This window comes from Notolabrus celidotus, chromosome 9, assembly GCF_009762535.1.
Source record: "Notolabrus celidotus isolate fNotCel1 chromosome 9, fNotCel1.pri, whole genome shotgun sequence".
Lineage (NCBI taxonomy): Eukaryota > Metazoa > Chordata > Actinopteri > Labriformes > Labridae > Notolabrus > Notolabrus celidotus.
The window spans coordinates 1,781,049-1,806,998 of NC_048280.1; the positions used below are offsets into that span (position 1 = coordinate 1,781,049).

The 25,950-nt window shown below is 42.8% G+C and overlaps 1 protein-coding gene across 1 annotated transcript; it reads left to right on the forward strand.

Moving 5' to 3' along the window:
* The first annotated feature begins 1,063 nt into the window (after window positions 1-1,063).
* dok2 (docking protein 2) lies at window positions 1,064-24,018 on the forward strand. Its single transcript, XM_034691677.1, has 8 exons — window positions 1,064-1,740; window positions 1,982-2,110; window positions 4,636-4,803; window positions 9,589-9,700; window positions 18,788-18,957; window positions 19,216-19,491; window positions 19,581-19,694; window positions 22,549-24,018. The coding sequence occupies exons 1-8, from the start codon at window positions 1,681-1,683 to the stop codon at window positions 23,377-23,379; spliced, it is 1,860 nt and encodes a 619-aa protein (XP_034547568.1). The 5' UTR covers window positions 1,064-1,680; the 3' UTR covers window positions 23,380-24,018.
* The last annotated feature ends 1,932 nt before the right edge of the window (window positions 24,019-25,950 follow it).

Below are 25,950 nucleotides of genomic sequence, written 5' to 3' on the forward strand. Positions count from 1 at the left end.
TGCGTAGGCCTCGGCGTAGGTACGGGAGCTACGCGGACCCCCGGCGTAGGGTACGCCGTTGATTCAACGCAGAAGTATAAATCAGCCTTAAGGGCTAACACAGAGAGACAGACAACCATTCACGCACACACGCACACTTACGGGGAATTTAGAGTGATCAATTAACCTGGTGAGCATGTTTTTGGACTGTGGGAGGAAGCCGGAGCCCACACACTCCATACAGAAAGGCACCTGCCCGACCGGGGATTCAAACCAGGAACCTTCTAGCTGTGAGGCAACAGTGCTACCCACTACACCACCGTGTAGCCAGAAGCACACCTCTCATAATTAAATCCAGACTTCTGGATCAGGCGGCAACCTCCGGTCTAAAAATATGAGTCCAATGCAGAAGTGTTAGAAGCTGCAGTTCATCGAGGATCCTCTTGAGGCTGGCTCCGGAAGTACCGGAAGTCACATACACATGAATGGGAAAAAGACGATCTTTGCAGCGTTAATAAACATGTTTACAGCCTGGTACAAAAGATGAGTGTAGTCTGAATAGCTCATTTCTCGATGTCCTCTCACTGTGAGGGGGGTGAATTTTTTTCTAATTTGGTAATTTAGAAGATATTGAGATTACTAGTCTTCCAATGAGAGGCTCAGCTGCCTGCAGGAACACTGCAGCTGTTGGCTAGGAGGCTCAAAGCCCGCCTCTTTACGTCACACTGGCTCGACAGAAGCAATATGGCTGCCGCAGCCAATTGGTCTCAAAACAGCTCTTCAGAAACAGATGGGTGACGTCACGGATCCTACGTCCATATTTTATACAGTCTATGTTCTGGATACAAGTATTAGAATCTTTAAATAGAGTGTTGGTGTGTATTAGTGTGTATTAGTGTGTATTAGTGTGTATTAGTGTGTATTAGTGTGTTCTGGGTACATACAGATTTGAATACTTGTTTTCTTGGTTTCAGTCAGGAAGATAGAACCAGCTGCAGACCTCCATCATGGCCACCAGGGGGGGACATGACTCCAAATAATGTCTTATGGCGACTTGTGTCACTTCATGGAGGAACAGGTGGTGAGCAGAGATACTGATGAAACATAAAAAAGGAGGTGAAGTTTCCACTGCGAAGAGAGGAGGATGAATATGAATTAAAAAAACCAACATGACATTTTGACGAAGAGGAAGGAGGAGCGTCGAAAGAGGAGGTTCATTTAGTTCTGCATTACACGTTGCAAAAGAGTGTGAGGGCAGGAAACAGAGATGACACACTCAACGTTTTTATGTTCACATTCACACCACTGACAGACAGAGAGAGAGAGAGAGAGAAAGAAAGCTGAAGAAGAAGAAGAGGACAGGAAACTGAGAAAGAACAAGAGAGAGAGGACACGAAACATAACAAGGTGAAGGGGAAACAGGAGGAGAAGCTCACAAAGAGAAGAAAGGAAAGGAGAGGAGGTGAAGAGGAGCAAAAGAAAAGAGCAAGCAGAGAGGAAGAGAAGGAAGCGCAGTAAGTGGACGAGAAGTCAAGGAGGCCGAAGGAGCGAGGCTGTGAGCAGAAGAGGAAGTCAGAGAGAAGGGTGAGGGAGGACTCACCCTCTCCACTTTTCTTGGTGGAGAGACACCAAGAAAGTGGAGCACCAGGAGAAGAGGTGAAGAAAGAGGGGAGGAGAGGTGAGGAGGACCTGCCTGTCATCATGGAGGAAGACATCAGGAAACAGGGGATGCTCTATCTGCAGCAACAGAGGTTTGGAAAGGTACAACACCCACGCACACCACACACATGCAGGTCTTCATAGGGGGACTGTGAGACACAAACTGAGTCCAAGTGAGAGAGTCACATGAAGTACTCAGACTCCTAAAGCTAGCCAAATCAACACATGAATGCTAACTGCTTCCTCGATGCTAATCTTTCAGTTCCTCAGTTTTCAAAGAGTCCACCACTGTTCTATTTTTATCAAGACCTGTGTGTGTGTGTGTGTGTGTGTGTTTTTGCAGAAATGGAAGCGTGTGTGGTGCGTCCTGTACAGAGAAAGCGCCTGTTCGATTTCCAGACTGGAGTTCTTCGAGTGTAAAGACGGAGAGATGAACGACAAGACTCTACGCAAACAGCAAGAACACAAAAAGGTAGACTCGTCTCTCCTGGACTGAATGGACTCCACTATGTCATATATTTACATCCATGTTCTCTGCTATCCTGATTAGCTGTACTTAACTGCACTCAGTCTAAGCTTTATTCATATTTTTGGCTTTGGGGGCGTCGTTGGCCAAGTGGTCTAAGCGTGCGCCCCATGTACAGAAGCTATAGTCCTTGTCGCAGTGGTCACATGCACGACTTCAGGCCTCAACCATTTGCTGCATGTCTTCTCCCGCTCTCTGCTCCACCTATTTCAATCAATCAATCAATCAATCAATCAATCAATCTTTATTTGTATAGCGCCAAATCACAACAAACGTTATCTCAAGACGCTTTTACAAACAGAGCAGGTCTAGACCACTCTATGTCAAATTATGAACAGAGACCCAACTTCAAGACAGGATAAGACTCACCTGACCCCACCTTAATCCACCATCAGCATTGCACCTCGCAGTATTTAGCTAGTTACAGCGGCAAGGCAAGACTTCCTTTTAACAGGCAGAAACCTTGAGCAGGACCAGACTCATGTTAGACACACATCATGCCTCGACCGAGTTGGGTCTTGAAAGAGGGATAGAGGGGAGTAAGAGAGAGAGGTGATAGTGATGAGACGAGTAGTAAGTACATTTTATTTAGTATAGCACCTTTCACAGAATAAAATCACAAAGTGCTTCACAGGAATATATCCAACACATTCAAAGAAACAGACCATAGCATGAATAAAACATTAGTCTGAACACAGTGAGTCGAAGGCCTGTTTAAATAAATGTGTCTTCACAAGTTTTTTAAAGGCGACAACAGATATACCTGAACGAACATTTACAGGAAGAGCGTTCCACAGTGTCGGCGCCACCACTTCAAAAGCACGGTCACCTTTTGTTCTTAGACGAGCTCGAGGGACAACCAGCAAGCCCTGGTCAGAAGACCTGAGTGACCTACTGGTGAGGTAGGGGTGGAGCAGGTCGGCGATGTACTCAGGAGCCTGACCACGCAGAGCTCTGTACACGAAAACAAGAACTTTAAAATGAATCCTAAATTTAACTGGAACTGGTTGTCCGGCTGGACTTGGTCAACAGCCTTGCAGCAGCGTTCTGGACTAATTGAAGACGATGGAGGGACGGTTTACTGAGGCAGGTGAAAAGTGAATTAGAATAGTCCAGTCGGGATGAAACAAAAGCATGAATGATCATTTCCAGTTCAGGATGTGACACAACAGACCTAAGTTTGGCAATGTTTCGTAAATGGAAGAAGCATGACCGGGACAACTGTTTTATGTGGTGATCGAAATACATGGACTGATCGAATATAACTCCAAGATTTCTGAGTTTAGACTGGACATGAAGCTTATAGTTAGAGTGGATCAGGCTTGGACCAGCTCTTAGTTATGCTGCTATAGGCCTAGACTGCCGGGGGAACTGGCGCACTGACACACAGGGAGACTTTCCTACCCCCTTCCCCCCAAACCCCTCATCACTTACTTAAACTCTGCCTGTCCCATTAAAGTTACTAACCATAGACCTTTCTGGAGTCCCTGAGCTCCCTTGTCTCGTAGGTCCCTCTGAGCTGCTGCAGGCGTCCTCCTGAAGCGGACGTTCTGGACTCCAGCGGCAACAGCTTGTACTAGAACGTCCGCATCAGGAGGACGCCTACGGCAGCTCAGATCTGGATCAGGTTTATATATGGTTTCCTCTTTGCATGGTTCTGTTTTAACCTGACTTTGAGAATTAAGTGACAAACTGACACAGCCAATGGTTTCTGAAGTAGTTTTGAGTCAATGCAGTGAGTCTGTGTTTAATGCAGTGACTTCCACTACAGAGTCATGTCTGTTATTAATGCAGTGACTTCCACTACAGAGTCATGTCTGTGTTTAATGCAGTGAATTCCACTACAGAGTCATGTCTGTTTTTAATGCAGTGACTTCCACTACAGAGTCATATCTGTTTTTAAAGCAGTGACTTCCACTCCAGAGTCATGTCTGTTTTTAATGCAGTGACTTCCACTACAGAGTCATGTCTGTTTTTTAATGCAGTGACTTCCACTACAGAGTCATGTCTGTGTTTAATGCAGTGACTTCCACTACAGAGTCATGTCTGTTTATAATGCAGTGACTTCCACTACAGAGTCATGTCTGTTTTTAATGCAGTGACTTCCACTACAGAGTCATGTCTGTTTTTTAATGCAGTGACTTCCACTACAGGGTCATGTCTGTTTTTAATGCAGTGACTTCCACTACAGAGTCATGTCTGTTTTTAATGCAGTGACTTCCACTACAGAGTCATGTCTGTTTTTAAAGCAGTGACTTCCACTACAGAGTCATGTCTGTTTTTAAAGCAGTGACTTCCACTCCAGAGTCATATCTGTTTTTAATGCAGTGACTTCCACTACAGAGTCATGTCTGTTCTTAATGCAGTGACTTCCACTACAGAGTCGTTCTCCTCCCACTGGCAATGAAAAAAGTAGATGTAATCTAAGAAGCTTAATCCTCGTACATTAAAGGTGATCCCTCTTGTTTTAGGTGATCCGCCTGGCTGACTGTATCCGGGTGTCTGAGGTGGAGATGGACGGCTGTCCCAGAGACACGGGACCCTTCTTGATCGAGACCACCGAGAAGATCTACACGTTTTCTTCGGATAGACAACACCTGGACGACTGGACACACAAACTGTGTGAGATAGCCTTCCCTGTAGGTACACACACACACACACACACACACACACACACACACACACACACACACACACACACACACACACACACACACACACACACACACCTCGTGTTTGGCTCCTCTCCTTTCATCCCTCATTAGAGTGGGGGAGTCAGGGGAGGTAGAGCGTGCAGCCTTACCAGACGAGTGTGAGCTCTGGCTCAAACAGGCCTCCCGGCTCAGACTATCCTCTTTCTTGTTTCTCTCTCTTTTCTTATGAAAATGAAAATGAAGGAGGGGTGGAAGGTAGAGCATGCAGCCTTACTTGAGTCCTCGCCAAAAATTGAGTGTAGTGTTAGTTCAGGCTGTCCACGGCGCATGAGCTGCTCTGAACACCACTTGACTACATCTACTCATCCAATCAGCAAACAGAAAACAGCATACTGGTCATCTTAATTAAACTGCTCTGCCTGCCATCTCTTGCTGCTCTCCCTGCAAACTTATTCACCTCCTCCTCTCCAGCTCCTCCTTTCTGCTCTCTCTGATTTCACCAGTGTCATATGTATCTTCACTGATGCTCGCTCTGTTCTGTACCCAGGGGATATTTGCTGCTGCTCTCCCTGCCTCCCTTGGTGTTTCATGTATGCATATGGAAGAGAGAGGAGGTGTGCTCTCCCCACCTCAGACAAATGAAGATAAAAGACTGTTGGATTGTACCTAAGCTCCAGCGTGTTTACTTACCCTCTGAATCCTTCTGCAGAAAATGTCTCCAGGTCTTTGGTGCCACCAGATATGAATGGATTTACTGCTTTCCCTGTCCTCTTTCAAACATCTCTCTAAACACTCTTCTCTTTCTCTTTCCTCTTTTCTTTATCGGGGTGTGTGGGTGAGGAGGGAGGTAACACAGCTAACTGTGGAGCCTCCCTGACATGTCCGGGGTCTAACTTAACAGGACACTAGTGAAGAGAGGTGTCCACTTAATAACCCTGATTGCTCCTGCTGCCTGTCTTCCCTGTGTATCTCCATGTGTTGGTCATGGGGGAGATATATTATAGATATAGATATATAGATGGATAGAGTAATTAGCTGCCAGGTGTATCAGTTGTGTGTGTGTTTTGCATTAGCTTCTACAGCTTTCATTGTTTGTTATGCTAGCTCTGATTGCCAAAGTGACGACATGTGTACACAGTGGATTTCCCCTGAGAGGAAAGGTTGAACGTAATCAGCCGTGAGATGAAATTATGATGGACCGGAAACAAGGCTAACATTGAGGCTGCTTCGAGACGTCACTATGAATGAAGGTGTGATGTGTCTGTGTCAGAGTGTGAGCGGTTGTAGGTTTAGAGAACAGGTCGGTCAGAGTGTCGGCCCCTGCCCTGGACTCCTGAGAACAGGGCTCTTCTAAACGGTGGTGAGTTGCTGTGGGTCGAGTGTGAAGGCATAGAAGGCAGAGGAGGCTGAAAAACTCTGAGAAACTTAGAGCCGTGATGCCGCTGGTAGCATGCAGGAGTCAGAGTCCATTCACTGGTTGTTGCCTCTGATGATGGACAGCTGAGAGTCAAGAGGGTGACACCTCCATGCTGCAGCACAGAAAACCCCAAAACCCTGAGGAAGGACACACGAGAAACCAAACTAGGAAATAAACAAGATCAACACAAGAGTCCAGACCATGACAGGGTTCTGTTTCCTGTTCACTTCTTTTTTTATCTTTTTATTTATTCTAATTATTTTATTTGTAACTTTTTCAGACATATGGAATGAAATAAAATACAAAATAATAATAATGATACAATGAATGTAATGAATAAAAACACATGAATAAATAGAAAACATGTGAAAATATCTGTTTAAAAAATGTTTTTAAATAACATAATAAATTAAGATTGAAATATATATAAATGAAGAGTTCATTTGCAAAAACAAATAACTCTTTTTATACATTTTCAAATAACATATTTCATTTTTATATAGATTCCTAATAAAGTTACATTTTCAAGATACCTCTAATTAGCAAAGTATTTTTGACTTAGTCAAAGTCACCCAACCTCAGTTGATTGATAATACTAAAAGCTAGTAATAGAAAAACTATGTTTTTTTAAAGCATTTTTTCCCATTTTTTGAAAGTGAGTTAACTGTTTTTGCAAATGAACTCTTCAAATATTTACACTACCAGTCAAAAGTGTGGAAACACCTTCTCATTCAAGGGTTTGTATTTATTTTAATTATTGTAAACTCTGTAGATTAATACTGAAGACATCTAAACTATGAAAGAACATATATGGAATTATTTAATTTTTAAAAAAGTGTTAAACAAAGCAGAATATGTTTTATATTTTAGATTCTGTAAAGTAGCCCCCTTTTTCCTTCATGACAGCTTTGCACACTCTTGGTATTCTCTCAGTCTGCTTCATGAAGTGGTCTCCTGGAATGGTATTCTCTCAGTCTGCTTCATGAAGTGGTCCCCTGGACTGGTATTCTCTCAGTCTGCTTCATGAAGTGGTCTCCTGGAATGGTATTCTCTCAGTCTGCTTCATGAAGTGGTCTCCTGGAATGGTATTCTCTCAGTCTGCTTCATGAAGTGGTCTCCTGGAATGGTTTTCTCTCAGTCTGCTTCATGAAGTGGTCTCCTGGAATGGTTTCTCTCAGTCTGCTTCATGAAGTGGTCTCCTGGAATGGTATTCTCTCAGTCTGCTTCATGAAGTGGTCTCCTGGAATGGTATTCTCTCAGTCTGCTTCATGAAGTGGTCTCCTGGAATGGTTTCTCTCAGTCTGCTTCATGAAGTGGTCTCCTGGAATGGTTTCTCTCAGTCTGCTTCATGAAGTGGTCTCCTGGAATGGTATTCTCTCAGTCTGCTTCATGAAGTGGTCTCCTGGAATGGTTTCTCTGTCTGCTTCATGAAGTGGTCTCCTGGAATGGTATTCTCTCAGTCTGCTTCATGAAGTGGTCTCCTGGAATGGTATTCTCTCAGTCTGCTTCATGAAGTGGTCTCCTGGAATGGTATTCTCTCAGTCTGCTTCATGAAGTGGTCTCCTGGAATGGTATTCTCTCAGTCTGCTTCATGAAGTGGTCTCCTGGAATGGTATTCTCTCAGTCTGCTTCATGAAGTGGTCTCCTGGAATGGTTTCTCTCAGTCTGCTTCATGAAGTGGTCTCCTGGAATGGTTTCTCTCAGTCTGCTTCATGAAGTGGTCTCCTGGAATGGTATTCTCTCAGTCTGCTTCATGAAGTGGTCTCCTGGATTGCTTTCTCTCAGTCTGCTTCATGAAGTGGTCTCCTGGAATGGTTTCTCTCAGTCTGCTTCATGAAGTGGTCTCCTGGAATGGTATTCTCTCAGTCTGCTTCATGAAGTGGTCTCCTGGAATGGTTTCTCTCAGTCTGCTTCATGAAGTGGTCTCCTGGAATGCTTTCTCTCAGTCTGCTTCATAAAGTGGTCTCCTGGAATGGTTTCTCTCAGTCTGCTTCATGAAGTGGTCTCCTGGAATGGTATTCTCTCAGTCTGCTTCATGAAGTGGTCTCCTGGAATGGTTTCTCTCAGTCTGCTTCATGAAGTGGTCTCCTGGAATGGTTTCTAATGAACATGAGTCTTGTCAAGAGTTCATTTGTAGAATGACTTTCCTTCTTAATGTGTTTGAGACCATCAGTTGTTCAGAGGTAGGGTTAGCACACAATGGATAGTCCTATTTAACTCCTGTTGTAATCCAGATTATGACAAAACCAGATTATTTCCTAGTTCTGATGTCTTCAGTATTAAACTACAATGTTGGAAATAATTAGAATAAATAAAAACCATTGAATGAGAAGGTGTGTCCAAACTTTGGACTGGTAGAGAATATGTATGTAAATAAATTAGAGGGTAAAAAACACTCTTGGGTGATCTTCAACCAAATACAAAGTGATGAAAACATGAGCAATGGTTGAGGAGGAAACTGACTGATTCTGTTTGTGTGGTTATAAATAGCACCATGAGACAGCTGGCAGTCCTTAGTCACAACTTCACTTCCTCCTTCTTTCAGGGTGACAGGAAATGCAAACTTTACTCACAAACAGCCAATCAGACGTGTGTGAACGAGGATTGTTAGGGAGGATCCTAAACGGAGAGTGTAGAAAGCAGCTGCACAACACCGTTAAAACAGGAGGAGGAGGAGGAGGAGGAGGAGGAGGAGGAAGAAGGACATACTGAAAGACATGTCATGTAAATGTAGTCTGTGTGTGAGAAACTGTACTGTAGCAGATGACGTTCGAACCAAGGTGTCATCTATGCTCTCAGAATGAAGGCCTGCTCATCGTACACAAAATCTCTAAAAGTAGTATGGGAGGTTGAGCCTTCAGTTATCAGGCCCCTCTCCTTTGGAATCATCTACCAGTCAGGGTCCGGGAGGCAGACACTCTCCCTTCTTTTAAGAGTAGGCTTCAAACTTTCCTTTTTGATAAAGCTTATAGTTAGAGCTGGATCAGGCTTGGACCAGCTCTTAGTTATGCTGCTATAGGCTTAGACTGACACACTTGGATCCTGTCTTTCCCTCTCTCTCCTCTCTCTGCCCGTCTCTCACTTTAACTCTTCCTGTCCCATTAAAGTTACTAACCATAGACCTTTCTGGAGTCCCTGAGCTCCCTTGTCTCGTAGGTTCCTCTGGATCTCTGCTGCTGTGGACGTGCCAGACTCCAGCTGCTACAACTACTACTATCCGTCTCCCCACTATCATCTCTCTCTTTCTTCATCTCCCTCTATCCCTCTCTCCAACACGGTCTCAGCAGATGTGTGTCTAACATGCCACGTGTGTGTGTGTGTGTGTGTGTGTGTGTGTGTGTGTGTGTGTGCAGATGAGCTGGACGGGGGAACACAGTGTGAAGCGAGGCAGCCTGCACAGAGGAAACAGAGTGGAGGAACATGAAGGGATGGAGGACAACTCGCTGTACGGCGGCAGAGAGAAAGGTATGCTGGTCTGTCAACCGGTCTTACTCCAGGGTCCGTCTGCTGCTCTCCAGACTGGACTACGTTGCTAGCTCAGAGCTGAGAGCCTCGTTTGTCTTTAAACCTGAGCTGGAGCTGTTTTCCTCCCAAAACCTCCAATAAAAGCCTGTCTCAATTAAAGGCAGGGTCCTTTTAAAAGCCTGGTGTGTGCTTTAATGAATAAAGGCCTGTCTGAATTAAAGGCAGGGTCCGTTTTATTAGCCTGGTGTGCGTTTAAAAGAATAAAGGCCTGCCTCAATTAAAGGCCGGGTCCGTTTTATTAGCCTGGTGTGCGTTTAAAAGAATAAAGGCCTGCCTCAATTAAAGGCCGGGTCCCTTTAAAAGCCTGGTGTGCATTTTAATGAATAAAGGCCTGCCTCAATTAAAGGCAGAGTCCCTTTAGTAGCCTGGTGTGTGTTTTAATGAATAAAGGCCTGCCTCAATTAAAGGCAGGGTCCCTTTTAGTAGCCTGGTGTGTGTTTTAATGAATAAAGGCCTGCCTCAATTAAAGGCAGGGTCCCTTTTAGTAGCCTGGTGTGTGTTTTAATGAATAAAGGCCTGCCTCAATTAAAGGCAGGGTCCCTTTTAGTAGCCTGGTGTGTGTTTTAATGAATAAAGGCCTGCCTCAATTAAAGGCAGGGTCCCTTTTAGTAGCCTGATGTGTGTTTTAATGAATAGAGGCCTGCCTCAATTAAAGGCAGGGTCCCTTTTAGTAGCCTGGTGTGTGTTTTAATGAATAGAGGCCTGCCTCAATTAAAGGCAGGGTCCCTTTTAGTAGCCTGGTGTGCGTTTTAATGGATAAAGGCCTGCCTCAATTAAAGGCAGGGTCCCTTTAGTAGCCTGGTGTGCGTTTTAATGAATAAAGGCAAGGTCCCTTTTAGAAGCCTGGTGTGCGATTTAACGAATAAAGGCCTGCCTCAATTAGAAGACCGTATACATGAACTGCTTTTCTGGCAGTCATATTTTTTATACTGAAACTGAAATGTCAAGTTTGCACAACAAAAGCAGCAGGATGTTGATTTGAGAATGAGAGAGGACATGGCTGACCTTTCTACCTCGTGAACAGGGCGTAACTTCAAGTCTGTGCTAACTTTCAGCTCTAAGTCAGAGGTAAGGTTACAGTCAGGCCCCAGAATCATATGTTAACAGTCTATCAGCTGAGTAAGCAGATAAATATAAAGTTCAACTTCCTCATATTTTGCCCACAGACAGTTTTTGAGTATATGTTTTTAGAAACTTTCCACCGCTGTCATCATGCCGGTTTTAGAGTCAGTTATCATCAGCTGATTTGAGACAGAGTTTATTTACAGCTTGACTTGTTTTTACTTCAGTTTTAAGAAACATGGCGGGTGCAGAGCATCTGGTTTTCAGTCCTTTCATCAACAGTAGCAGCTTAAACTCTTTATACATGACGCTGCACTCGGTGTTCTGTATTCTTCTGCAGCAGTTAAAGGTGAAACTCTTCAGCTCTTCCGTCAAACAAGGTGTTAAAGATTTCTTCAAAACCCTCCTGGTGACTTTGTGTCTGTGCAGCGGTTTTCAGTTCAACCTTTAGTCACAATTTCCTGTCACACCTCCAAGCAAACCTCACTTCCTCTCTCTCTCTTTCCCAGCGCTGCTATATTTGGCAGCTTGCGGCTGTAATGATGCATCACATTGCTGCTCACGCATGTACACACAAACACACGCAGAGGGAACAGCTCGGCTCTCAAGTGTTAACACACCACGCAGCTCCTGATGTAAACCTGAATCCCTTTAAGAATCAGAAAGAAAAGGAAAAAGACAGAAAGAAAGGAAGAGAAAACGACCAAAAAACAAGCAAAAAAAAGAAAGAAAGAAAAAACATTACAAAACAAAAAAAGGATAAAAATAATAAATTAAGAAAAAAGACAAGAAATAAATAAACAAACATGTTAGAAAAGCAAAAACAGAAGGACAGAAAAAAGAAAATATAGAAAAAGAGATAAAAAAGACAAATTAAAGAAAAAAAGACAAGAAAGAAAGACAGAAAATAGAAAAAAGAAAAAAAGAAAAAAGGAAAAATTAAAGAATCAATGAAGAATGAAAAAACAAGATGGAAAGACAGAAGATAGAATGAAAAAGTGAAAAAGAAAAATAAGAAAGAAAAGACCAAAACAGACAAACAGAAAGTAGAAACAAATTTCAAAAAGAAAAAAATATTTAGAATGAAAAATTAAGAAACATGACAAGAAAGAAAGACAGAAAAAACAAAGGGGGAAAAAGAAAAAGGAAACAAGTAAAATAAGGAAAAAAAGACAGAAAATAAAGAAGAGAAAAAAGGACATAATTAAAAATGTGGAAAAAAAGAGAAAGGAAGAAGGAAAAGGGGAAAAAGAAAAAAAGGGGGAAAAAAGAAAGACAGAAAAAAAGGTACAATAGAAAAAAGAAAAAAGATTAAAAAACAAAAGTAAAGAAAAGGGAAAGATAGAAAGACAGGAAAAAAACTAAGGAAAAAGAGAAGAATGAAAGAAACAATGAAGAAAGATAAAACAAAAAAAGACAGAAAATAAAGAAGAGAAAAAAGGACATAATTAAAAATGTGGAAAAAAAGAGAAAGGAAGAAGGAAAAAGGGAAAAAGAAAAAAAGGGGGAAAAAAAGAAAGACAGAAAAAAGGTACAATAGAAAAAAGAAAAAAGATTAAAAAACAAAAGTAAAGAAAAGGGAAAGATAGAAAGACAGGAAAAAAACAAAGGAAAAGGACAAGAATGAAAGAAATAATGAAGAAAGAAAAAACAAGATAGAAAGAAGGAAAAAAGGGAAAGCAGAAAATGTGTGATTTACTTGTAATATTTAGGTCATAAAAACTTCCTCCTCACTGACATTAGCCTCAGCTCTCTGCTCTATGTATCAATATTAAACAGGATTTATTTAAGTCATAGCTAATGTTAGCTAGTGAGCCTTTACAGGTTTGCATCAGTAAAGGAATACACTGACTTTAATATCCTTGATTTATGACTTTATTTAAGATGATAGCTGCAGAATAAAAATGTATAACCTGTTGAATTTCAAAATCTGATGGCTCAAGCTCCTGGTATGATTATTTTTTTAGGGGTCTGTACTAAAAGACATGACGATTTTCAAAATGTCCCTTTAGAGAAACTCAGAGAAAGGATGTCTGAACAGCGTGAGCCGAGTCCTCTTCTCTTGTGTCAGTTTTTACACCTCACCGAGATGTTTCCATTGCAGCCTGATATTTCTACCAGCCTTGTGTATTCTGCACACGTCAGTGCAAGCTCTCAGTGTGAATTTAATGTAGTGGAAACTTGTGTGTGGTAGTGAGTTCCTGCTGTGGTGGATTGTTCACAGCCCTGTCGCAGGGCGCCGCAGCGTTGCATTGACCAGCGGCTGCAAGTCGACCTCAGCTTTTATCTTTGCAGGACAAACTTCCTCTTCCTCAACAGGAAGCTGCTCTCGACCAAAATAGTCACATTTTACTCTTCACTTAAAGAAAAAACAAGATGGAATATCAAGTTGTTGATGTTAACTTGTCACTTGATTTGTAGCTAAATTAGCTTATTTAGCAGTAGCCGTCTGAGTCCTTCCTCTCTCTGAAATGTTAAAAGTCTTAAAATGATGAAATAAAATCACTTGACTGAGATATTAGAAGAGATCTTTGAACTCAGTAAGTTTTCAGTTTAAGACGAACATGCTGTGGTTTGCAGTCTCTTTGTAGCTCTGATTTCTTCTTTGTATTTAGTTGGTGGTAAATGTAAAGTATTGAGGTCAACCAGGGCTCTGAGGGTATTTCAATCTCTGAAGCTGCTCACTAGAATAAACACATTAAAAGAAGCGAGCAGACACCACACAGACGAGCTGCAGAGCAACTACACACTACCTAAAGACATGTTTATTAAAGGGTCTGTCCACCAGAGAACACTGACAGAGGTATGATCACACACAACAGATTACAGTTACCATTATTCTTTCTTCATCAACAATATTCTCAATGAAAATGGTTTCAAAATTCACTTCATATATCTTAAAAGTCTTTTGTTAAAAAAGACACAATAAATACAATTATTGTTCAGGAAACACAAAAACAATTCCCAAAAAAGGTTTGGAAACACAGACATGACTCTGTAGTGGAAGTCACTGCATTAAACACAGACATGACTCTGTAGTGGAAGTCACTGCATTAAAATCAGACATGACTCTGTAGTGGAAGTCACTGCATTCGAAACAGACCTGACTCTGTAGTGGAAGTCACTGCATTAAAAACAGACATGACTCTGTAGTGGAAGTCACTGCATTAAAAACAGACATGACTCTGTAGTGGAAGTCACTGCATTAAAAACAGACATGACTTTGTAGTGGAAGTCACTGCATTAAACACAGACATGACTCTGTAGTGGAAGTCACTGCATTAAAAACAGACATGACTCTGTAGTGGAGGTCACTGCATTAAAAACAGACATGACTTTGTAGTGGAAGTCACTGCATTAAAAACAGACATGACTCTGTAGTGGAAGTCACTGCATTAAAAACAGACATGACTCTGTAGTGGAAGTCACTGCATTAAAATCAGACATGACTCTGTAGTGGAAGTCACTGCATTAAAAACAGACATGACTCTGTAGTGGAAGTCACTGCATTAAAAACAGACATGACTCTGTAGTGGAAGTCACTGCATTAAACACAGACATGACTCTGTAGTGGAAGTCACTGCATTAAAAACAGACATGACTCTGTAGTGGAAGTCACTGCATTAAAAACAGACATGACTCTGTAGTGGAAGTCACTGCATTAAAAACAGACATGACTCTGTAGTGGAAGTCACTGCATTAAAAACAGACATGACTTTGTAGTGGAAGTCACTGCATTAAACACAGACATGACTCTGTAGTGGAAGTCACTGCATTAAGAACAGACATGACTCTGTAGAGGAAGTCACTGCATTAATAACAGACATGACTCTGTAGTGGAAGTCACTGCATTAAAAACAGACATGACTCTGTAGTGGAAGTCACTGCATTAAACACAGACATGACTCTGTAGTGGAAGTCACTGCATTAAAAACAGACATGACTCTGTAGTGGAAGTCACTGCATTAAAAACAGACATGACTCTGTAGTGGAAGTCACTGCATTAAAAACAGACATGACTCTGTAGTGGAAGTCACTGCATTAAACACAGACATGACTCTGTAGTGGAAGTCACTGCATTAAAAACAGACATGACTCTGTAGTGGAAGTCACTGCATTAAACACAGACATGACTCTGTAGTGGAAGTCACTGCATTAAACACAGACATGACTCTGTAGTGGAAGTCACTGCATTAAAAACAGACATGACTCTGTAGTGGAAGTCACTGCATTAAAAACAGACATGACTCTGTAGTGGAAGTCACTGCATTAAAAACAGACGTGACTCTGTAGTGGAAGTCACTGCATTAGAAACAGACATGACTCTGTAGAGGAGGTCACTGCATTAAAAACAGACATGACTCTGTAGTAGAAGTCACTGCATTAAAAACAGACATGACTCTGTAGTAGAAGTCACTGCATTAAAAACAGACATGACTGTAGTGGAAGTCACTGCATTAAAAACAGACATGACTCTGTAGTAGAAGTCACTGCATTAAAAACAGACATGACTCTGTAGTGGAAGTCACTGCATTAAAAACAGACATGACTGTAGTAGAAGTCACTGCATTAAACACAGACATGACTCTGTAGTGGAAGTCACTGCATTAAAAACAGACATGACTCTGTAGTGGAAGTCACTGCATTAAAATCAGACATGACTCTGTAGTGGAAGTCACTGCATTAAAAACAGACACAACTCTGTAGTGGAAGTCACTGCATTAAAAACAGGCATGTCTCTGTAGTGGACGTCACTGCATTAAACACAGACATGACTCTGTAGTGGAAGTCACTGCATTAAAAACAGACATGACTCTGTAGTGGAAGTCACTGCATTTAAAACAGACATTACTCTGTAGTGGAAGTCACTGCATTAAGAACAGACATGACTCTGTAGTGGAAGTCACTGCATTAAAAACAGACATGACTCTGTAGTGGAAGTCACTGCATTAAACTCAGACATGACTCTGTAGTGGAAGTCACTGCATTAAAAACAGACATGACTCTGCAGTGGAAGTCACTGCATTAAAATCAGACATTACTCTAGTGGAAGTCACTGCATTAAAAACAGACATGACTCTGTAGTGGAAGTCACTGCATTAAGAACAGACATGACTCTGTAGTGGAAGTCACTGCATTAAAAACAGACATGACTCTGTAGTGGAAGTCACTGCATTAAAAACAGACATGACTCTGTAGTGGAAGTCACTGCATTTAAAACAGACATGACTCTGTAGTGGAAGTCACTGCATTAAACACAGACATGACTCTGTAGTGGAAGTCACTGCATTAAAAACAGACATGACTCTGTAGTGGAAGTCACTGCATTAAACACAGACATGACTCTGCAGTGGAAGTCGCTGCATTAAAAACAGACATGACTATGTAGTGGAAGTCACTGCATTAAAAACAGACATGACTCTGTAGTGGAAGTCACTGCATTAAACACAGACATGACTCTGTAGTGGAAGTCACTGCATTAAGAACAGACATGACTCTGTAGTGGAAGTCACTGCATTAAACACAGACATGACTCTGTAGTGGAAGTCACTGCATTAAAAACAGACATGACTCTGTAGTGGAAGTCACTGCATTAAAAACAGACATGACTCTGTAGTGGAAGTCACTGCATTAAAAACAGACATGACTCTGTAGTGGAAGTCACTGCATTAAACACAGACATGACTCTGTAGTGGAAGTCACTGCATTAAAAACAGACATGACTCTGTAGTGGAAGTCACTGCATTAAACACAGACATGACTCTGTAGTGGAAGTCACTGCATTAAACACAGACATGACTCTGTAGTGGAAGTCACTGCATTAAACACAGACATTACTCTGTAGTGGAAATTACTGGTTTCCATAAATGCAGGTTCAAACTGAACCATGCAAAGACGAAACCTTATATAAACCTGATCCAGAACCACAGAGACTTCTCTGGACCTGAGCCGGTCTAAGATGGACTGAGGGGAAGTGGAAATCTGTCCTGTGGTCTGATGAATCAAAGTCTGACATTCTTTTTGGAAATCCTGGACGCTGTGTCCTCCGCTCTAAAGAGGAGAGGGACCACCCGGCTTGTTATCAGCTCACAGTTCAAAGCCAGCGTCCCTGATGGTATGGGGATCATAAGAGTCCATGGCATGGGTAACTTCCACGTCTGTGAAGGCTCCATTAATGCTGAATAACATATACAGGTTTAGGAGCAACACATGCTGCCATCCAGACAATGACGTCTTCAGGAAGACCTTACATTCTGCTCGTGTTACAACAGCATGGCTCAGTAGTAGAAGAGAAAACATTTAGAGCATCATGAAACTAAAAGTTGAAATGGGCAAACCCATGAGATAAAGAAAGAAGGTAACATGTACAAGTACCTCTGATAGTGATGCAGTTCTAAAGAAGTGACATTAAACTTATGATTGAGGTCATGAAGCGAAGTTCCTGAAGCTGCTACTGTTGCCCCACATCCTCCAACATATCAGCTCACACACCTGTTCCACTCTTTGTGTGTGTTCGTGTGTGTGTGGTTTCCTCAGTGGTACACATCTACACTATGAAGAAGAAGCAGCAGCAGAATCCTTTACTTAAGGTGCATTCAGATGACATCTGAAGTCACGTTGAGGTTTCCGTTCGAACACGTTTGAAGTGACCTCAGATATAAAATTATGTTCGGTTAAACTGCTGAGACCAAAAGAACAAACACGTCGGTGGAAAATATTTAATATTGTGAAATCAATAGAGAGGAAGTAAATCAAGGAAAGTGAGACAGACCAGACTCATGTTAGACACACTCTGCTGAGACCGTGTTGGAGAGAGGGATAGAGGGAGGTGAAGAGAGAGAGAGATGATAGTGGGGAGACAGATAGTAGTAGTTGTAGCAGCTGGAGTCTGGCACGTCCACAGCAGCAGAGATCCAGAGGAACCTACGAGACAAGGGAGCTCAGGGACTCCAGAAAGGTCTAAGAAAAGAGAGAAATGAGGGAGACCAGAAGAAAGAAAAAGAGGAGAATAAATGGTGAAGGAAAGACAGAAGGAAAGGACAGGATAAGATAAGGAGACACAAAGGACGAAGAAACATGGAAAGAACAAATAGTAAGAAAGGAAAGAATGAAAGACAGAAGAAGAGAGAGAAGTGAATAAAGACAGAAAGAAGTAAAGAAAGCAAGAAAAAAAGAAAGAAAGAAAGAAAAGAAAGGGCAGAAAGTAAGAATGATGGAAAGAAAGAAAAGAAAGAAAGAAAGAAAGAAAAGAAGGACAGAAAGAAAGAAAGAAAAGAAAGAAAGAAAAGATAGGACAGAAAGTAAGAAGAATGGAAAGAAAGAAAGAAAGAAAAAAAAGGACAGAAGAGAAAGACAGAAAGAAGAAAAAAGAAAGATAAGAAGACACAGAAATAAAGAAAGAAGACAACGAAGAAATAAGAAAGAAAGAAGACAGAAAGAAAGAAGAAAATAAGCAAGAAAGAAGAAATAAAAATAAAGAGAATAAAGACATAAAGAAAGAATAAAAGACAGATAAACTAAAGAAAATAAAAAAAAAGAAGATAAGAAAGAAAGAAAGAAATAAAGAAAGAAAGAAAGAAAGAAAGAAAGAAAGGATGAATAACAGACCCAAAAAAGGAATCTACAGCAGAGATACAGAGGAACCTACGGGACAAGGGAGCACAGGGACTCCAGAAAGGTCTATGGTTAGTAACTTTAATGGGACAGGAAGAGTTACAGTAAGAGACAGGCAGAGAGAGGAGAGAGAGGGAAAGACAGGATCCCAGTGTGTGAGTCTAAGCCTATAGCAGCAGAACTAAGACCGGGTCCAAGCCTGATCCAGCTCTAACTATAAGCTTTATCAAAAAGGAAAGTTTGAAGCCTACTCTTACTCTCTCCTTTTACCTTCGAATTGCCTTCATTGTATTCCTTATAGATATTGAATATTTGTCCGTGTGTGTGTGTGTGTGTGTGTGTGTGTGTCAGTTTGTGACTTCAGAGTGTGTGTTCGGAGGACGGAGGCGTCTGAACGCTGCAGACTGAAAGGAGACGGCATACTGCGAGCGGACGTCGACGCTCTCCTCCTGCTGGATAAGTCTGGAGTTGTCGTGAGCGCTTGGCCGTACAGGTTCCTGCGGCGCTTTGGCCGAGACAAGGTGACGCACACACTCACTGACACGTACAGCAGAGACTGTTTCAAAGATGGACGACATGTCTCCATTAAGCTCTCTCAGGTTGCTATGTTTCAGCCTGCCATACTGCAGCCAGCCAGCAGGGGGAGCTCCAAATGTTTCAGCTTCACTCTAGGGTGGCCGTCATGTCGTCCCTCAATTGCTGACCTCACATTGTGGATCCAGACTCAGTTGAGGCTTTATTTCCCGCTCCATCCTGACTCTGATTCTTCTTCCCTTCAGACCAGCTTCTCCTTCGAGGCCGGACGAAGGTGCGACTCCGGCGAGGGGAGTTTTGAGTTCGACACCAAACAAGGGAACCTCCTGTTTCAGGCCGTGGAAGGCGCCATCAACCTGCAGCGGTCCTCCCTCCCCCACAGACAGACTTCAGCAGGGGGGCAGGGGAGTCCAGAGACACCGCAGGACCTGAGCCTGCCCCCCTTGCCTCTGAACCCTCCCATGTTTCAGAGCAGGACGCCGCCACCGCCGCTGCCTCAGCCTCGCAGCCATATCCCACAGGTCAGCTCACATTACAGACCGACCGACCGACACTCTCTGATGGTTTGAGGTTTGATCTGAATGAAATCTGATGTTTGGTTTGTCTGCAGGGGTCTGAGGGCGTGTACAGCATGGTGACCGACCCTTCAAACCTTCAGATGGGTCATCATAAAGACAAAGAGAGCTCCAGTTCTTCTCCACAGTCACAACACCGCCCCCCGCTGGTAGGAAACTTAAACTGCAAACAAGGACAGACCAAAGCATCAGTGCTCTAACTGATCCTGATCCAGCTGTGGTAGATAAACCAGATTAAAGTCTGAATCCTCTGGACTAACGTCAGAGGTCCGTCTGTCTGTGGTCAACTTGTGTCCCTGATGTTGTTGTGGATCAGACTGTGAGTGTGTGTAGAGATCACATCATACAGGACTGGTAGGCACACGTCTGCAGAGTAGACTCAGGATGGAGCACATTCACTGATTTTGTCTTTAACGGCTTCAGCTTTGAGTCGTCTCTGATAAACTTTCATAACTTCTTAAATCTACAAGATCTACACATCTGCACTCACTGTTTAATTGATGGCAAGGCAAGGCAAGGCAAGGCAAGGCAAGGCAAGGCAAGCAAGGCAAGGCAAGGCAAGGCAAGGCAAGGCAAGGCAAGGCAAGGCAAGGCAAGGCAAGGCAAGGCAAGGCAGCTTTATTTGTATAGTGCATTTCATACAGGAGGGCAACTCAATGTGCTTTACATTAAAACATTAAAAGCATTGGAGACATTCAGACAGGCATAAAAGAACATAATTAAAATGACAAATATAATAAAACAGAAAAGAAAAAGAAAATTAGAAATCTATAAAAAAATACATTTAAATTTTAATTTAAAGTGAGTTAAAATAATCTAAGATAGGAAGGCAGTGGTAAATAAAAAAGTCCTTAATTGATTTAAAAGAGGTGAGAGTTGGAGCAGACCTGCAGCTTTCAGGGAGTGTGTTCCAGATATGTGGAGCATAATGACTAAACACTGCTTCACCATGTTTCCTTCTGACTCTAGGGACTGAAAGCAGACCAGTACCTGAGGACCTCAGAGGTCGAGATGGTTCATAAAGTAGCAGCAGATCAGCCTAAACCATTCAGTCCTATATAAACCATGAGCAGGATTTTAAAGGCTAGTCTCTGACAGACAGGAAGCCAGTGTAGGGATCTAAGAACTGGAGTGATGTGGTCTACGTTCTTGGTCCTTGTTAGGACTCGAGCAGCAGCATTCTGTATGAGCTGCAGCCGTCTGATGGACTTTTTAGGGAGTCCTGTAAAGACCCCCGTTACAGTAGTCTAGTCTGCTAAAGATAGATAGATAGATAGATAGATAGATAGATAGATAGATAGATAGATAGATAGATAGATAGATAGATAGATAGATAGATAGATAGATAGATCTTTATTTGTCCTTAATAAGGAGATTTGTTGCCACCGTCTGTACAGGAATACATGTATGAACACAATAAGATAATGCATTGACCAGTTTTTCTGCATCCTGCTGAGACATGAGTCCTTTAATCCTTGATATATTCTTAAGGTGATAGTAGGCGGACTTTGTAATTGTCTTAATGTGGCTGCTGAAATTAAGGTCTGAGTCTAAGACTACACCAAGGTTTCTGGCTTGGTTTGAACATTTCATCATGTGCAGATTGGAGCTGAGCAGTAACCTTTAACCTTTCTTCCTCCAAAAACAATCATTTCAGTTTCTTCTTTGTTTAACTGAAGAAAGTTCTGTCTCTCGTCCAGTCATTGATTTGTTCGATGCATTTCCTCAGTGTTTGTATGGGACTATAATCCCCTGGTGATACTGGTGATGTAAATGTGTGTGTCATCTGCCATAGCTGTGGTATTTTATTTTGTTGTTTCTTATTATCTGGCCTAAGGGGAGCATGTAGATGTTGAATAGCAGAGGCCCCAGAATGGATCCCTGAGGTACTCCACGTACGATTTTCATCCGCTCAGATGTGTATTTACCTATAGACACAAAATAGTCCCGGTCATTTAAATAGGACTTAAGCCAATTTAGTACTGATGCTACATTTACATGACATTTACTCTTCCCGCCTCACCCGAAAAGCCCTGCACATAGCAGGCGACCCCCCCCCCCCCCCCCCCACCCGTCTCACAGCCTCTTCAGCCTGTTCCCATCAGGAAGGAGACTACTCAGTCTCAGGGCCAGAACCAGCAGACTGAGGGACAGTTTTATCCACCAGGCAGTCAGGATAATAATAATAATTATAATAATGATAAATTTTATTTTGGGCGCCTTTCAAATCACCCAATGTCACCTTACAGATAATAAAAACATTCATCATTAAAACATCATAAAAACAAACAGACAAACAAAAATGCTGAACTCTCTCCCTGTTTTGACCCCTCTTCCCATAGTGCCCCCTTCACAGACTTAACCCGGTCACTGACCCCCTCCCCAAATCAACGCTGAGGTCTGTCATCCTCAGGACTGAAACACACACTCACTTTGATTTTAAATTGCACTATAGCAAAGTTTCTGCACTGTTTTAAACTGTATTTTATGATTTTTATTAACTTACTTCTTATCTTTTTCCAGCTTTCCTATGTTTATCTGTTGTTGTTGTTGTTAGTGTCTGAGAGAGAAACGTAATATCAAATCCTCTGGATGTCTCGTGCATACTGCAGTTTTTGACAATAAAGAAGACTTTGGACTTTTTTTTAACTTTGAAGTACAATGTTAGAATTCCTGCAGGATGTTTTGCAAACTGCAGTTTTGTTATCCTCTTCTGAAAAAGTGAAAAACATCCACACCGGTGACGCCGTTTTCTCTGAATGTAACAGCTGATCACAAACCTCCACTTCCTGTGTTGAAATGTGTCATCAATTAATAATCTATATCACTCTAATGAAACACATTAATGATAAGAGGCTGACCCAGAATATGTCAGGTTTTAAAGAGTAAGAGAATGTAGTCCTCGTCAGCAGTTTGGATCAGAGCGTGGGGCAGGGGGAGTGATGTGATGAACATGAGTTTATAGATCATTGATGGTTTCTGTTTTTCCTCTTCTGTCCTCAGACTCGTCTGGAGCCTCCTGCCGACAAAACGCTGACCGCAGTGCATAGTTTGACTCTGGACCCTCGAGGCCTACAAATCCCCCGAAAGAACCAGGTCAAGATGATCTCCAGCTGCCCTCTTCCTCACGCCGGCCCGGACTCAGAATCCCCCTCAAGCTCCAAACCCAGCCCCTTAAAACTGTCCTCCAACCCGGACCAGATGTACTCTAAGATCACCTTACCGACTGCAGATCGAGCCACAAGGAGAGAGAAGAGAGGCGGGAACATGGCCGCCCCCTGCACCCCTCCCCTCGCCGCCCCGGAGCCGGAGTACTCCCTCCCCTTCGACACCATCGCTGGGAAAGTCATGAGCAACTTCTTGGACTCCCATCATGCTCAGGGATCTGAGTCCAGCGCTGACCCGCTCTACGACAGCATCGACGAGATGAAGATCAGAAACATCTTCCTGAGCGACGCCGCCGCCACCGCCGCCGCCGTCGAGCCGACGTACCGGAAGGTGGAGCACATTTACGACGAGCCCGAAGGCTGCGCCGTCCCCGCTGCTCAGAAACCTCCCACCTCGCTGTACGACGACCCCGAGGAGATGAGAGGGGACGCCTGGAGGATTATGGGTACGCCCGTTGACCCTAAAGGTCACGAGTACCCGTACAACCCTCGGGTGGATGACTACGCTGTGCCCAAACGACCGCAGAGGGCGTGTCTTGTTTCTCAAAGCACCACAGAAGTAGAAGATGATGATGATGATGATGAGGAGGAGGAACTGGAGGAGGGGGAGGAGCAGAGGGCGGCGCAGTATTCACCGTATAACAACGTGAACGTAAAGATGGTGTAGAGGAGAGTCGGTGTGAGCATTAACAGGATTCAGATCTTGGAGGTTTCAGGATGGAGGCTCTCTGATGGACCGGTTCGTAGTTCAGGATCATCAGGGTTAATGATTCAGATACTCTGATCGCTTTAATAAACAAACACTTTAAGGAGGCAGACTATGATCCGGCACATTCGCTCTCAAGATTCCATCGCAGCTTTTATACTTTAAAGCACACAATATATCACACACTGCTCTTCTTCTTCTTTCATTTCTCTCCCATTTTAGAGGCGTCTTTGAACGCACCATCATGCTCTCTCTATTTATTCACACACTCATAAGAATCAGTCACATTGTCATGGGTTTAATATTTCCTTTTATTTTTAAATACACCTTCATGAATCTAATCTCATGTCTGCAGCAGTGAGGGGGGACATCCTGCAGGGGGCAGCAGAGCTCTCACTATCTGCTTGTTATTATTGTGTAATAAACATCTCAATGCTGTTATATGTGTGTGTGTGTGTGTGTGTGTGTGGAGTGTAATCAAACTAAACTCAAACTTTGAAATGTTTCATAACTGTAACCTTGAGCAGAGTTATTCTGAGTGTGTGTGTGTGGTGTGTTTGTGTCCAGATATTTTCTGAATAAATGTCTTTGTAAAGCGTGTTCGAGTGTCTCTCTCTTTACATTTAAATCTGATAACTTTATTATCAAGCAGAGAGAGGTGTCACCGTCACATCGTCTACGGTCTAAATCTCTGCTCTGATGCCAGATTCAGGATCCAAAGAGAGAGATCTGATGAAAGACGTTATGAAGTTACTATATGGAACCTTCAGTTATCAGGCCCCTCTCCTTTGGAATCATCTACCAGTCAGGGTCCGGGAGGCAGACACCCTCTCTACTTTTAAGAGTAGGCTTCAAACTTTCCTTTTTGATAAAGCTTATAGTTAGAGCTGGATCAGGCTTGGACCAGCTCTTAGTTATGCTGCTATAGGCTTAGACTGACACACTAGGATCCCCTCTCTCTGCCTGTCTCTTACTTTAACTCTTCCTGTCCCATTAAAGTTACTAACCATAGACCTTTCTGGAGTCCCTGAGCTCCCTTGTCCCGTAGGCTCCTCTGGATCTCTGCTGCTGTGGACGTGCCAGACTCCAGCTGCTACAACTACTACTATCCATCTCCCCACTATCATCTCTCTCTTTCTTCATCTCCCTCTATCCCTCTCTCCAACACGGTCTCAGCAGATGTGTGTCTAACATGAGTCTGGTCCTGCTGGAGGTTTCTGCCTGTTAAAGGAAGTTTGTCCTTGCCACTGTAACTTGCTAAATGCTGCAAAGTGCTCTGCTCATGGTGGATTAAGATGAGATCAGACTGAGTCCTGTCTGGAAGATGGGACTGGATCTGATCCTGTTTAATCCACATCAAGCAACAAATACTCAAGACTGTTCTCTATGTTCTATTATTAACAAAGACCCAACATCAAGACCGGATCAGATCCAGTCCCATCTTACAGACAGGACTCTGATCTCATCTTAATCCACCATGAGCAGAGCACTTTGCAGCATTTAGCAAGTTACAGTGGCAAGGACAAACTTCCTTTAACAGGCAGAAACCTCCAGCAGGACCAGACTCATGTTAGACACACATCTGCTGAGACCGTGTTGGAGAGAGGGATAGAGGGATAGTCTCCAAAGTTGTTGCATTGAAGGGAAAACTATCTTCCCTTTAGACCGTACATGCTGCAGGAAACATAAATACCAAATTCAGCTTGAACCACAAGCAAAGGTTATGAGAGGTTGTTTGTTTCAACTATCCCACCAGGTGTCAGCACAGAACAGCAGGTCCAGGATCAGTCTTCTGTATTAAATTATTAAGATGGGAAACATATGTGAACTCATTTTGGATCAGGTGTTCCCAATCTCAGTCATGTGTGTTAATCTGAATCCAGGTGCATACAGACGGTGCTACTGAAGAACAAACTGAATCAATGTCTGTAAAATGAGTCAGAAACACGGATAAATGTTGAACTTTACATATTCATGTGGAGCAATTTCATATTTGTTGTAGTAAGACGCATGATGATCTATGAGAGGTCGACAACATGTTTATTTTATGACCATCTGACTGCGTGTGTGTGTGTGTGTGTGAGAGAGAGAGAGAGAGAGAGAGAGAGAGAGAGAGAGAGAGAGAGAGAGAGAGAGAGAGAGAGAGTGTGTGGTGTGTGTGTCTGTTTAATTATGCTAAGTTTCTGTGTTAAACAGGAAGCCTCGGGTCATCCATAAACACACACACACACACACACACACACACACACACACACACACACACACACACACACATCTACGCAATTACAGGGACAATCATAATTAAACAGACGTGTGCGTTCCTCTCACCCACAGGGAAACATTCTGAGCCAACCAATCAGGATCCAGTATTTAATTATCTGAGAGCGTGATAGTCAACCTAAGATCAGACTTTGGATCAGTTTAAAGGAGGAGCAGCTCCAAGCTTGTTGAATTAAGTGATATGAGTCAGTCTGTGTTTATACGGCGGTCTCTCTTAAGTCTATGGTTAGCCTCATTTAGCGAGTTACAGTG